Source organism: Bubalus bubalis, chromosome 21 (genome assembly GCF_019923935.1).
Source record: "Bubalus bubalis isolate 160015118507 breed Murrah chromosome 21, NDDB_SH_1, whole genome shotgun sequence".
NCBI lineage: Eukaryota > Metazoa > Chordata > Mammalia > Artiodactyla > Bovidae > Bubalus > Bubalus bubalis.
The window spans coordinates 43,968,071-43,981,422 of NC_059177.1; the positions used below are offsets into that span (position 1 = coordinate 43,968,071).

The following is a 13,352-nucleotide window of genomic DNA, read 5'->3' on the forward strand; positions in this document are numbered from 1 at the left end:
AGTTAATATTTATTAAGTACTGAGTACAGTGGTACATAGTAAGTGTTAAAAAAAATAAATAAACCTTTAAAAGTGTCATTTTCATGACAGAGAAGTTGAGTATTCTCCTTGTCCATAAGGCAGAGGTCAGTGGTGGTGATAAACTGGGGTGACCGAGACCTGATTCCACATCCTTGGAATTGCGGGCCATTGACTCATCAGTGGAGAGCTCCAGTTTCTTATTTCAGAAGAGGGGTGGGGGGTCAGTGCTCTCAGTGTTGGCTCATTGGAAGGTAAGGCGCGTACAAGGAGTCCTGGTTAGAAAAACACACGCTCGGGAAAGAACAGGCTCTCCCCAGGCAAAACTTTAGAAAAACAACAATCTGCTGCTCCTTGATTAAAGGGTAGAAAGCTAATTATCCTTTCCGGAGGGACGTGAAGCCGCTCTCTGCCGGGCTGTGACCTGGAGAGGCAGGATGTGGATTGCCTTAGGAGGTAATGAAGCCTTTCCCGTTGACAGCATGCCATCATTCAGACGGTCGCAGGCGGGAAGAGGGAGAACCAGCCCCGTGCTTTTAAAAGCAGCCCCCAGACGCTTTAGAAACAGCATTCGCAGGTCAGTGCTCGGAGCATATGAAAAAATAATTTTCTTCAATTGGATTTCCGAAAGACCTTTGTTACAAAGCGTCCCTTCAAAAATATCCTGTAATTTCTGCTAACTAGACTAGCTCATAATTAGCTCGACTATTTGAAACTTAGCACTGCCAATGAGAAGTCATCCATGCAACGATGATGCAGGTCAGGATGCCAACAAGGGGTAACCGGGAAACGTTATTTCTGTGCTGAGTAAATGCCAAGAAGTATTAAGTCTAGTTTCTTCAGTCAAAGGAGGAGACTGTGATTCCATCTTGGATATTTGTATGTGTGTTTTCTCACTGTCTTCCATACCATCCTGTTAGGAATAGGAAATTCCTGTTGACCTGTACTGTTTGGCCAGAGATGTCAAGAAAGTTCAAAGAAGTCTTACAAATATTTTTTGAGCATCTTCCATGTGCCAGAGGCTGGGGATGAGGCATTAAAAAGACAGAAGTGCCTGTCCTCAGGGAGCTTACATTTTTTATTTTTCTTTTTTAAGTGTCCAGTATCACTGTTTTTATAGCATTTTAGTTGAGACATTAAAATGTCTTGTCAGGGATCCCAATGGGACAGCCATGCCTTTTTAAATCTTTTAATGCTTATAACTGAATTATTTGTGCATAGGGACCAAAAGTGTTTATTTTTTAATCTGTTTATTTTTAATTGGAGGGTAATTACCTTACAATATTGTGTTGGTTTCTGCCGTACATCAACATGGATCAGCCATAAGTATACATATGTCCCCTCCCTCTTGAACCTCCCTCCCACCTCCCAGCCCATCCCACCCCTCTAGGTTGTCACAGAGCAGCGGGTGTGAGGGGAGCTCACATTTTAATGACTCAGTGGACTAGCCAATACCTAAGATCCTTGTCAATTTGTATTTTCTATGAACAATGCTTCTGGGTAATCTGCAGACATATCCCTCTCAGCTCTTGTCCCCCCAGCTCCGCTTACTTCCTTGATTTATCAAGTCACCAGGGACTTCTGCTTTGCCAAATTCAGTGAGCATTTCTCCTTCCCCTACTTAATGGCATTGTAGAGCACCCCTTCCCCTAAACACTTTCTTCTCTGGCCTCTGGGATGCCCCCGCTCACTTTGTCAGGACTCCTCTTCTGTCTGAAGGCTGATGACTCTTGAATACAGTCTCCAGTTCCTTAAATTCAGCTGCAGATTCCATACCTCTATTTAGAGGCCCGTACCAAAACACACGTCATATTTCAAATGCGATAATGTCCGCTCTTGATTTTTGTCCCCAAAACTGCTGCTCTGATAAGTCTTCCTCACCTTCCCAGTTGCTCAGCCTAAAAATTCTTAGAGCATCCTTTATTTCTTTTTTATTTCACCCCCTGTGTCAACCCAACAGCAAATCCTGTTACCCTACCTTTAAATATGTACATAATTCTAGCACTGCTCACCAACCCCACTGCTACCATCTTGGTCCAGGTCCCTGTTGCCCCTCATCTGGGCCACCCTCTCCTTCTCCCTGCCCTTTGTCCTGTCTCTATAGCTATTATCTCCATGCAGCATTGAGAACAGTCCTTTTAAAACTTAGACCATATTTCCTTTCTGTTTAGAATCCTTTGTGGCTTCCCAGCTCACCCAGAATGAAAATCCAAAAGACCTGGCCTTCTCGTTTATCACCCAGAAGGAAGATAACTCTTAAAGTGCACCTTTTGTGTACCAGGCACAAAGAGCTGTACATACATTAACTCATTTAATCCACACAGTGGCACTGTGTTATGAGTGTTATAACCTCCATTTTACAGAAGGGAGAAGTAGGAACAGGGAGGTTAGGTCACTCGCCCAGTGTCACACAGCTGGTGAATAGCAGAGATGGCTCCAGCATCTGCGCTCTTAACCACGGTGCCCCGCTGTCCCTTGCTGGCTCCACCTGAGAATCACTGAAATTTGTCAATAGCAGTCTGTCTTCTGGAAGATTGCACTCATGAAGAATTGTCCTGAAGAGACTAGCTTTGCAGGAAGCTCCAGTGTAAGAAGCAGCACGGCAGAGTGGCTTGTGAGCTGGGAGCAGAAGACAGAAGGGGTAATGCTGCAGAATCTCTGAGCACAGACACCCAGCTGGGGGTGGAGAGTGGGAGGAAGCACAGAAAGCCAGAGGCTGTGGGAATTTTTATCATTGTTGAATAATTCACGTAAATATGTGCCTCGGAAACAGACTAGTAGGGTTGGCTTCTCACAGTCCCAGTAAAACTTCACATCTAAGCCATTTCTGTCAGTTCCCAAGCTGTACAGAATGGTCTCCTGGCTTTTATTTACATATTTCCCTTTTCTGGAATAGTTAATATAGTAGCATTTTACTTTGTATTGTTATTCATGAGCATTTTTTCCATGAGATGTATATCTTTTATTTTGCCTGAAAATTGCAAACAGAGGAGCCTGGCGTGCTATATTACACGGGGTTGCAAAGAGTTGGACATGACTTAGCAACTGAACAATAACAAGCTTTACTTTACCCTCACTTTTTAAAAAATTGTGGTAAACTACACATAACGAAGTATTAGCAATGTTAAGTGTTATAATAATTGAGTGGCATTAAGTGCATTCACAGTATTGTGCATATGTCACCATTATCTCATTCTGGACCTTTTTATAAATTACCCTCAAAGGCAACTGTACACGAATTGAATAGCCACTGTCCATTTGCTCACTTACCCTAGCCCCTGGCAACGCTTGTCTGCTGTTTCTGTGGGTTTGCCTATTCTGGGTATTCCATATAAGTGGAATCATACAGTATGTGGCCTTTTGTGTCTGACTCTTTTCACTTTGTATAACGTTTTCAAGATTGTTACATGTTGTAGCATGTATCCGGATTTCATCCTTTTTGTGGTTGAATAATACTCCATTTTATGCACGTATATCACATTTTGTTTATCTATTTTCATTCATTATTTGATCAAAATTTTATATATTTTCAGTATGGTTACTAGAGTATCAGCTATGTGTTAGACACTGCTTCATCCTGTATCCTGAATATATAAAGAACCTTTACATATCAATAACAGAAGAGAGAATCCCTTTATATAAGTGAGTAAATAAACCTGAACAAATGTTTCACAAAAGGGGAATTATAAATATAATAATTTCATGAGTTTAAAAATCATTTCAATCTCTTCTTTTTAGTTAATTCTGGAATTAGTTTGGTTAGAGCAATTCTTTATTATTTAGCAACAGATCATAAACATTTGTTTGAGATACGCTCCATTTGGGAAAGAATTTCATTTGTTGCTCCATTCAAGTAGGCATGTGACCTAAAGATCATCTCCATTGGTTTTTCTAGAGACTATGTCTCTAAAGCCTTTGTAAAAATACTTTGCACCTTTGAATGTTTCTGAATTCAGATGGATACAGATATCTTTTTGGAGAATGTCCCACTTTATGTGGGTCTCAACTTACACATTTTGAGTGGTCACTAACTGCTGAAACATAGAGCAGTGAATTTTCAAAGTTTGAGGCTCTTTGAAACTGTAAGTGCTCTTTTTCTATAACTGAGCTGTCCAGTAGGGTAGACACATGCCACCTGTCCCCCCTGAGCACTTGAAACATGGCTAGTGCCAATTAAGATGTGCTCCAAGGGTGAAATAGTGGATTTTGAAGATTTGGTATAAAAAATGTAAAATATTTCTAATTTTCTCCTGTTGATTGCATGTTGAACTGATAATACTATCTGGATATATTGGGCTCAGGAAACTGTATTATTAAAATTAAACTTACCTGCTTTTCTTTTCTACCATTTTAATGTGACTCATAGAAAATTTTAATTTACATATGTTGCCCACATGATATTTCTATTGAACAATGAGTGCTGTTCTAAAAATAACAGGCGCATGGGTGGAGAATGGGAGAGAAGTCTGAACAGACTTGACTTCTTTGCCTTCAGAATCTTGAAGATGTCCCACGGGAGAGGCTGCAGTGGATCTGTATGCTTCCAGGAGCCTCCCTGTAGGTCTCTGCCTTCACCCTGGATCCCCATCAGCTATCTTCTCCTCTCTCTAACCTGATGGATCTTTCTTTTTTAAAAGAATTTTTTTGGATTGTAGTTGATTTACAATGTGTAGGTTTCAAGTGTACAGCAAGGTGAATCAGTTATACATATATCCTCTCATTTTGTTTATTTATTCTTAGACTCTTTGGCCATATAGGCCATGCAGAGTGTTGAGTAGAGTCCCCTGTGCTCTATAGCCCTTTCCTATTAGTTGTCTATTTTATGTAGTGTGCATATGTCAGTCCTGAGTGAGTGAAGGAGAGTTGCTCAGTTGTGTCCAACTCTTGTGACCCCATGGACTGTAGCCTGCCAGGCTCCTCTGTCCATGGAATTCTTCAGGCAAGAATACTGGAGTGGGTTGCCATTTCCTCCTCCAGGGAATCTTCCTGACCCAGGGATTGAACACATACCTCCTGCATTGCAGGCAGGTTCTTTACCATCTGAGCCGCCAGGGAAACCTACTATTAAAAGACATTTTTAAGTATAAAGACAGGTGAGCTTAAAAAGTATCAGGAGATACATGCTTCACTTTATCTTATAATCTATAGACAAAACGTAATTAAAATCTGTACACCTTTTCCAAGGAATAGCTGAAACAGAAGTAGCAATCAAATTATAAATGACAATCATCAATCAGATGATATAATTTAGATGAAGCTTATCTCTCTCAAAGAGTTGGGGAGGGTCAGTCCTAGTCTCCCAGTTTATCCACAGGGATCTTTCTAAAGGCAATCCTCATCATGTCACTCCTCACTTTACAATTTTAGTAGCACCCCGTTACCCCCAAGCCCAGCTTTTAAGGCTCCGCCTTGGCCACCTGCTCCGCCTCATCTCATGTCTCTCTGCCGCCTCCTCCACCTGTCAGGGCCTTTTTATAAACATCATTATGACTTCCATTATAGGCACAATAGGTTCCCATAGTAATGATTTAAAAATACATAATGTAAACGGTAATGTCCACATTTATGCCGCCTAACCCCCACCCCAGCTATGTCATCAGTCACTGTTAACAGTCGGGTGTGTGCTCTTCCAGGGCCCTCACCTTGCACACACACTGCTGATTCTGTGTGTGTGTGGGTGTGTGTGTGTGTAAACCTCAATGGGTTTACATGTTGTCTTGTGTCTTATTTCACATATTTTAAGGTTTCTGCTAGTGAGGATTTAGATTTACCTCACTATTCTTAATGGATGCTTGAGATTTTGTTATATAGCTTTGCCGTGATTTATTCCTGTTTATTACTATTTTTAATTCTACAATTTTCACCCATATAGCAAAATATCAGCTATTATAATATCCACCTCTGTATCCCCATATAGATTGAATAAGCAGCAACATTTTGCCCTGTTGGCTTCAGAATTTTTATGTGAATAACGGAAACATTCCATGCAGAAAGGAAGCCTTGTGTGTGCTCCACCCAGTCGCTCTGCCCTCTTCATGCCCAGAGGGAAGGAAGCTGCCTTCTGCAGTTGATACAGCCTGTTTAGTCTTACATTTCTACTACATGTAGCCATCAACAGGGTGTTACTTTGTGCATTCCTCAATAGTATACCATATGGGTATCTCCTGTGACTTGAATTTTCATTCTTTTTTTTTTAAAGATTTTTCATTATTATATAATTCTATGTTGTCTTCCATTTGATAAGAATGAATACAGCTAATGGATATAGCTTCATTTAATCCATTTCCTTATTCACAGAATTTGAGTTGTCATACTTTTAATTCCAGTTGTTCAAATGTGTTGTCTCTGCTTCTTAACTCTGGACTCTTTTTTATCTTCTATGGAACAGCCTGTCTAAGATTGGAATGATCTGTTTTGAAAGTTTTATAGAATTCATCGACCTAACTGGACCTAACTGTCTGCTCTGGTGCTTTCTTTTTTTTTTTATTAGTTATTGAGGTTTTTAGGTTTTGTATTTCTCCTTGAGATATTTTGATAGGTTATATATTTTGAAGGAATGTATGTTTTAAGTTTTCAGATTTAGAAGTGTCAAGGCGTGGTTAGCAGTCTTCTGTCATTAACTTGATGTTGTGTCTATAGTGCTGTGCCTCCATCCATAAGAGTATTTGCAGTGTTCTCCCTGCCCCCTTTTAACCTGATCAGTTTTGCTAGTTTTGTCTGTTTGATTAATCTTTTCAAAAATCAGTTTTTTACCTCCTTCACTTTGAACATGCATTTCCTGGAGCCTGGCCTGCAGTTCCCTTTTCTCATCACCTGGCTGAGTCTTTCTTCTAGCTCTGTGGCACTGTGTGGGGGTATAGTAGGTGCTCAGGAAGGAAAGGGAAAGAAATTAATGAGAATCTATTATATATAAAGAGCTACAGATTCATTCTCCAAGGAGAGAAGGCCCTCTTTCAGGGTATATTCCCAAAAGGACTGTTGTAAAGAGGATGTAACTGGTGTTAAGTGATTGAACCAGCTGAGCAATCTGAGGTTCTGTAATTCTTTCTTCCATAATTTATCAGGAAGTAAAAAGCTGGACTTGCAGCCATGGCGTGACTGGAGTGAGACTGAGTGTGAGTCAGTGAGCTACAGAAACAGGTACCAAGTAGTGCCTTTCTACTTATATTTAAGAGAAAGTCAAGCCAAAGTGATAAGATGTCCATTTTGCAAACTCTTTCCAGTGGGCTTCTCCAGGAAGACTTGGGTCTTCACTGGGGTAAGTACCTGCCAGTCCATCCCTGATTATATACTCAAAACAGAAACTAAAAAGACATTTAAGTGAAAGAAATCACCACATCTTCAGTGGTCCAACCAGAATAAGAAATACCTGGCTTTAGTTTTTCTTATAAAGTGTAGCTGTTTTCCTAGTAATTCTACAGCTTCTCATGGAGAGAGAGGTAAAACAAAGGAAAAGAAATTCAAGGAAAGTTTTGTTAGCAAGATGCTCTGGACTGACAGTTAAGATATTAAAATATTTGCAACACATAAAACATGCTGGCAAAGGTGTTAATCTTTGAAAAGGAAGAGGGGAGTGGGAAACCAGGAAATATCAGTAGAAAGGCAGGGCTCTTTTCACAGTTACATTATGTTCATATTTATGACCATGTTATTGTCACCTAACAAAATATTCATAGCATGTTAAAGCCTTTGTTTTATTTTACTTACATTACACAGTTTGTAAGACTGAGTTGTAAATTTCATTGTCTCTCTGACAGGAGCCTTGCCAATGAAAATGGCAAGTGATATCTTCCTTACTGGTTACGTTGACTCAATAATAATAACAGCAAGTTTGAACAGCTATTAAATGTCAGACTCTCTGCTAAACATTTGTATAATACATTGTTATTTTAAATCAACTATTTTTATTCCCTTTTATAGCACATTAATTTTTCATTTTTATACAAAGAGATTATTATCCCCATTTTCCAGATGAGAAGATAGAGGCTCAGGGGGAGTAGAAAGTAGGTGGCCTGGCTGAAGTCCTCCAGCAAGAAAGGAGGTAGGCACTCTTGGAGCCCCAGGTCTGAGCACCAGACTTCGGCCCCCACAGAGCCGGCAGCAGCAGCAGCCGGACTCCCAGGCGCTTGGGAGATGCTGTGGGTGCAGTCATCATTCTCTGCTGGTGGGAGAGAGTCACGTTTGTTTAACGTGGTGGGAAAATGCGTTCTGTTTCTAGCCCTGAGGCGCGTCACTCCTGACCTTATTCTGATTCCAGCCATGCACACTCCTGAATCTGAGATCTTTCCCTAGGTGCCCCTTGACTCCTGACTGTTCACTCTTATCTACTGTGAGCTCTCCCTAGTGTGGAGAGTTTATAACTTTTCTTTCCAGTCTTTCCTAAGATTGTAACCTCCTTCCAGTCAAGAATCTGCGCCTCCCGTCTCTGCAGTCTTTATCCTGCCACTCGCCCAGCCCTGGCTCACATCACCCCCTCCATCTGTGGAGGGTGGAGGTGATCCCTGGTCAGCACTGCCCTCCTGACATCCGAGGGTGGGCTGTGCTTCTGAACCGCGTGTGCACGTGCCGTGCACAGACCTGGGTCACCTAGGGGCCTGAGGACCCCATATACAGAGAACTCCCCCCAGTGTAGCTTGGATCTGAGAAGCCTGTAAAACCAAGTGCCATTTCTCCCTTGGACTTTTGCTGACAGTGCAAAGAAGTTGCCTGTAAAACAAAAGAAACATACCCAGGACTGGTTGCCCCTTCTGTGGTGCCCATCTGGCCTTGACTGGCTTCTGAGATGCTGTCCTTCATGCTTGCCAGTTCCCCTGGGCTTCCTAAAGGAGCCTTCTCAGGAGGGTGCCTTTTACTCCCCGAAGCCATCTTTTGAGGCCATGTGGGTGGTAGTGTTTGGCTGGAGAGAAGGAAACTATCAGGGGACTCTTGATGCCAGATGAGATTGTTAAAAGGGACTGCAGCCAAGGTGAATGATCTGGAAGCTTGGCTGGTGGTGGAATGCAGGGGTTGGGGAAGCAGCATTTGGAGACAGCCGTCTTCTAGATAGGTTTCCTGGCCCTTTCCCCAGCCAGTGCGGGTGTGATCATGTTGCCCAAAAGTCTGGACTGATGGACTTGCTTTGATGCATTGTCTTTGTCTATGAGGCCTCTTAATGTGAGGCCCTGCTAAACCGCTGCCGTCCCACAAGGAACCCCCAGGCTGCATTCTTCCAAATGCGTGGAAGCCCTCTTTGGTGGGGCTTCTCTCTGTTTGAGAGGGGCTACATCCCCTCAATCTGGAGTCCAACACATCTGGGTATGAATCCCACCTTGGCCACCTACCAGCTATGTGACTTCTGGCATTTGATTTAACCTCTCTGGACCTCAGTTTACCCTGTCTGTTAAAATGTGATAATGGTAATATCCCCATTATGCCATAATAATATACAATATTATGTGAAAACATATTATGATACGAAGTTACCATTATTGTATATTTAAATGTATGTAGTGTTCTTGCCTGGAGAATCCCAGGGAGGAGGGAGCCTGGTGGGCTGCCATCTCTGGGGTCGCACAGAGTCGGACACGACTGAAGTGATTTAGCAGCAGCAGCAGCAAGGCCATACATGTAAATGTATAAAATATGGTAATATGTAGTGCCATTGTAATGTATTAACATTACAGTATAGAAGAGCAGAATAACCCATCTTCCTGTTATTCTAAGATTTAGATTATGTAGGCAGAATACTTAGAACAGTCCCTGGCACAGCATGTAACTCCGTCACTGTTAATTATCATGACTGTCATTTTCTGTGGACTGCAGCGTGTGAGACAGGGACACACTGAGTCAGAATGTTCTGGTATATGTTGTTGCTTTGGAAGCAGTGAAGCTCATCGGGTAATTAGAAGAGCAAAGCCCAATTATAACCTGGGAGGAGAGGGAATGGTAACCAGGGAGAAGTACTGTTCAGTTCTAAGTTTGTTTGTGTGTATGCTTTTTTTTAAGGGAGAAATGTCTTTTCAGAAAAGCTGAGACCAACATAGTACCTAATAAGAAAAGAGTATTAAATCTAAATAACCGCCCACATTTGCTCTGTTTGTCTTGCGCAGTTATTAGCCTGGGTTTCCATTGTATGCGTGGGTGAGGAGGAGGGTGAGACAGAAGAAGGGGGTTAGATGCAAAGACACGTCGGGCGGGAGTTCCCATCTGTTTCAGCCCGTTGTCCCAGCTCTGCTGTGGGCACTGGGCTGACATCTGCTGAGAACTTAGCAGTGACAACACTGGAGTCAGAGCCCTCCTCTCGTCTTGGCTCTGTGTGCTGGGTATTATCTCTCCTGTTTTGCACGTAAGAATATGAAAGCTCAAGAGCTTCAACCTCGGGCTCAGGGTCACAGAGCTAATAAAATGCTGTGGGATTTGAGATCACACACTTGAGACCAGAATCCTGATTTCACCTGTGTGATGAGAGTCAAGTCACTTAATATTTTTTCAGGTCCCTGTTTTCTTATTTATGAAGTGGGTCCAACAGTGAACCCCAGCTCCCAGTGGAGAGTAGTGACAATAACTGCTCAGCATATGCTGCTTTACGTTCTCAGTGCCTGTCAGCTGCTGCTGTTATTATAATTACCTTGTGTTTTGTTTGTTTATGTCTTCTGCCTGGTTCAAGGGGTGGACATGATGCGTTCTGGTATGGTACAGCCAGCCCAGGTTTTTATCAGGCCTGACATTCTGCAGAGCCTGTGCTGTGGTCACCACAAGCTTCCTGCCTTGCATTCCTGCTCACTGTGGCAGGGAGGTCAAAGAAGAGGGGTGAGTATCATGTGAAAAACCAGCACCACCGCCCTTCAGCACATCAGTGACTAACCCTCAGGGCAAGTCCAAGGGGACCTCCTTCAGGGATGCTTTTCAGTGAAGTGGTACTTCAAGCAAACACAGCATTTGACTATCCATATAGACAGATATAGCATTTTGGGGAGGAGTCATCTATCTGCAGCTGCTACTGCTAAGTCGCTTCAGTCATGTCCGACTCTGTGCGACCCCATAGACAGCAGCCCACCAGGCTCCCCCATCCCTGGGATTTTCCAGGCAAGAACAGTGGAGTGGGTTGCCATTTCCTTCTACAATGCATGAAAGTGAAAAATGAAAGTGAAGTCACTCAGGAGCTCCATAAAAACGTCATAATACATGTTCCTGTGGGTATGTTGCAGTCACAAAATTAAATTCACTTTACAAGACAGAAGTAAGGCATTCCTGGCGTGTCTGCGGCCTCCCAGCCCCCTTCCTGCATCTTTCCTCTTTTGTACCGTTTACCTGCCCCTTGTGTGGACCCGACTTGAACCTGCCTCTGTTGCATCTAGGGAGATTGATTCGTGGGGAGAGATTAATAGGCAAGGAAGCCAGTTCTGACTTGTCAGGCAGCGGCTGCTTAACAGTTGTCCTGTCAACCGTCCCTTTAGAAGTCCAGGGAGCCCAAGTGTGGCCTGCGTGGAGGAGCAGGGACTCCCCAGTGAGCCAGCAACAAGGGAGGTTTCCTGGCTGTGCCCGAAGCTACGAACATCACCTGGTGGCCTCCCTTTGGGAGCCTCTGTTTGCGAAAAGTAAAGACTGGAGTTTGGTCTGGCTCTATACTTGCATTCAGTTTAGACTTTTGATTTTCTTTTAAATTTTCCTGTTTTTAAAGGTGAGGGATTGACTTTTCTCAGTGACTTTGGAGCTTTCCTCCCGGGGGCCTGGGAAGGAGTCTAGAGTGTGTTTGGCTGCTCAAGATTGCTGAGCTGTAGAGAACTCCAGCCACCTCACCCTGCCTGGACCATTTCTGCAAGCATCTCTCCTTCTGATGAAACTCCATCTGAAACTGGTGATTTCCTCTGAATAATGAGTGCATCTCCTTTTTTGTCCTCTTCCAGGCCTAAACGGCAGCGGCAGAACAACTTTCCCATGTTTCCATCTCCTAAAGACTGGAATTTCAGAGGGGTAAGTGTTTTCCCCTGAGCAATCCCACCCGTTACTTGTCCTCTTCTGGGTGCTGCAGGGAGGACTCAGCTGAGGTGGACTTTACTAGCCAAGTCTCCACCAAGCTTCTGTGCTTTACCACCTGGGGAAGTCATCTTTGCATCAGCGCCTATGGTTTAATTAAAAAACTCCAAGTGGTTCAGTAAGTACCCAGTGATATTTGCTTGCTCTGTAGGTGTTGGATTACGGGAAGCATCTTATGAAGAAGCCAGGAGATGTCAAGGTTGATGAAGTGGGCACTGTGGCTGTTTGGGGGGAACAAGAAAGGTGCAGAGTGAAGGCAAAAGAAATCAGAAATATACTGTCTGTACATATGTAGTTTTATGACTTTGTGGGGAGCTTTACTTTACAAAAGGAGAGAGGTCTGTAAGCTTTAAATATTAGATGCTGAAGGGAATCATGGAATTCTCTCAGTCACAAAGCTCTAGACCCTTAGAGGTGTAGGGAGGGTCTCCTTTATGTAATACTGATATTAATAGTAGTCAAAGTGGCCCATCTGTGCGTCAAATTGAATTCTAGCTCTGACTTCAGGAACCGGACTCTTGCCTGTGTAGAGTGCCCTCTGAGCTCTGTATCACCAACAGGCCTTTGTACCTTATGCCCAAAACAGTCTCCTGCTGCGTGATACCACACTCCTGCACACACTGGACTGGCCCACCCACTTCACCCATTGGGTCTAAGCTTTGACATCACCTTCCATGGGAACGCATCGTGTCCACCCCTTAAATCTGACCTAGAGGCATCTCTTGTGGATCCCTGTAGTTCTTTTTCTCATTGTTAAAAGATTGTTCGTTAACATGTAGTGACATTTAAGATTGGAAGCCCCAAGCATTGGAGACCTTATCAGTCTCTCTCGTTACGGCATTATCCCTGGGCCTAGCACAGTGCCTAGAACATACATGCTTAATTAAGGTGAATGAATAAATGGAATGAATGAATAAATAAATCTCTCACATATATCTGACACAAAATTCACTTCAGATTATGTTTCAGGTTCTTTAGTCTTTCAGCAGTGTTTTTACTGGTTCAGTTCACCTTTAATATCCTACGTACATCTCAGTCATTTTCCCCAAATGTCTTTTTAAAAATACAAATCGTGGCTCTCTTTTAGCTAAGTTTTCAGTATGCTTTTAACTGAATACAAAGAGAAATGTGTTGGCCTCTTAAGTAGATGTGTGTGTCTTACCGAGTCTAAGTCAGGTACCTCCTCGGTTGGTTATGGTTTTGTGAACAAGACCCCCATTTCTCAAAGTGTGTTCAGTTGGATGATCATAAACATTAAGTGAAAAAAAAAGGCTTGTGTGGTCCAACAGACTTGGGACACCCTGAGAGCACCAAATTAA

At 42.9% G+C, this 13,352-nt stretch overlaps 1 protein-coding gene across 8 annotated transcripts in view; it reads left to right on the forward strand.

Moving 5' to 3' along the window:
* ARHGEF3 (Rho guanine nucleotide exchange factor 3) overlaps window positions 1-13,352 on the forward strand; it is a 314,253-nt gene that overhangs the window by 89,083 nt on the left and 211,818 nt on the right. For 4 of the 8 annotated variants that reach the window (XM_044933925.2, XM_044933924.2, XM_044933929.2 and 1 more), the window contains exons 3-4: window positions 500-595; window positions 11,904-11,970. In XM_044933925.2, coding sequence (XP_044789860.2) covers window positions 500-595; window positions 11,904-11,970 — 163 coding nt within the window. The remainder of the gene's footprint in view (window positions 1-499; window positions 596-11,903; window positions 11,971-13,352) is intronic. The other 4 variants (XM_044933927.2, XM_006071703.4, XM_006071704.4 and 1 more) reach the window with 1 other exon arrangement.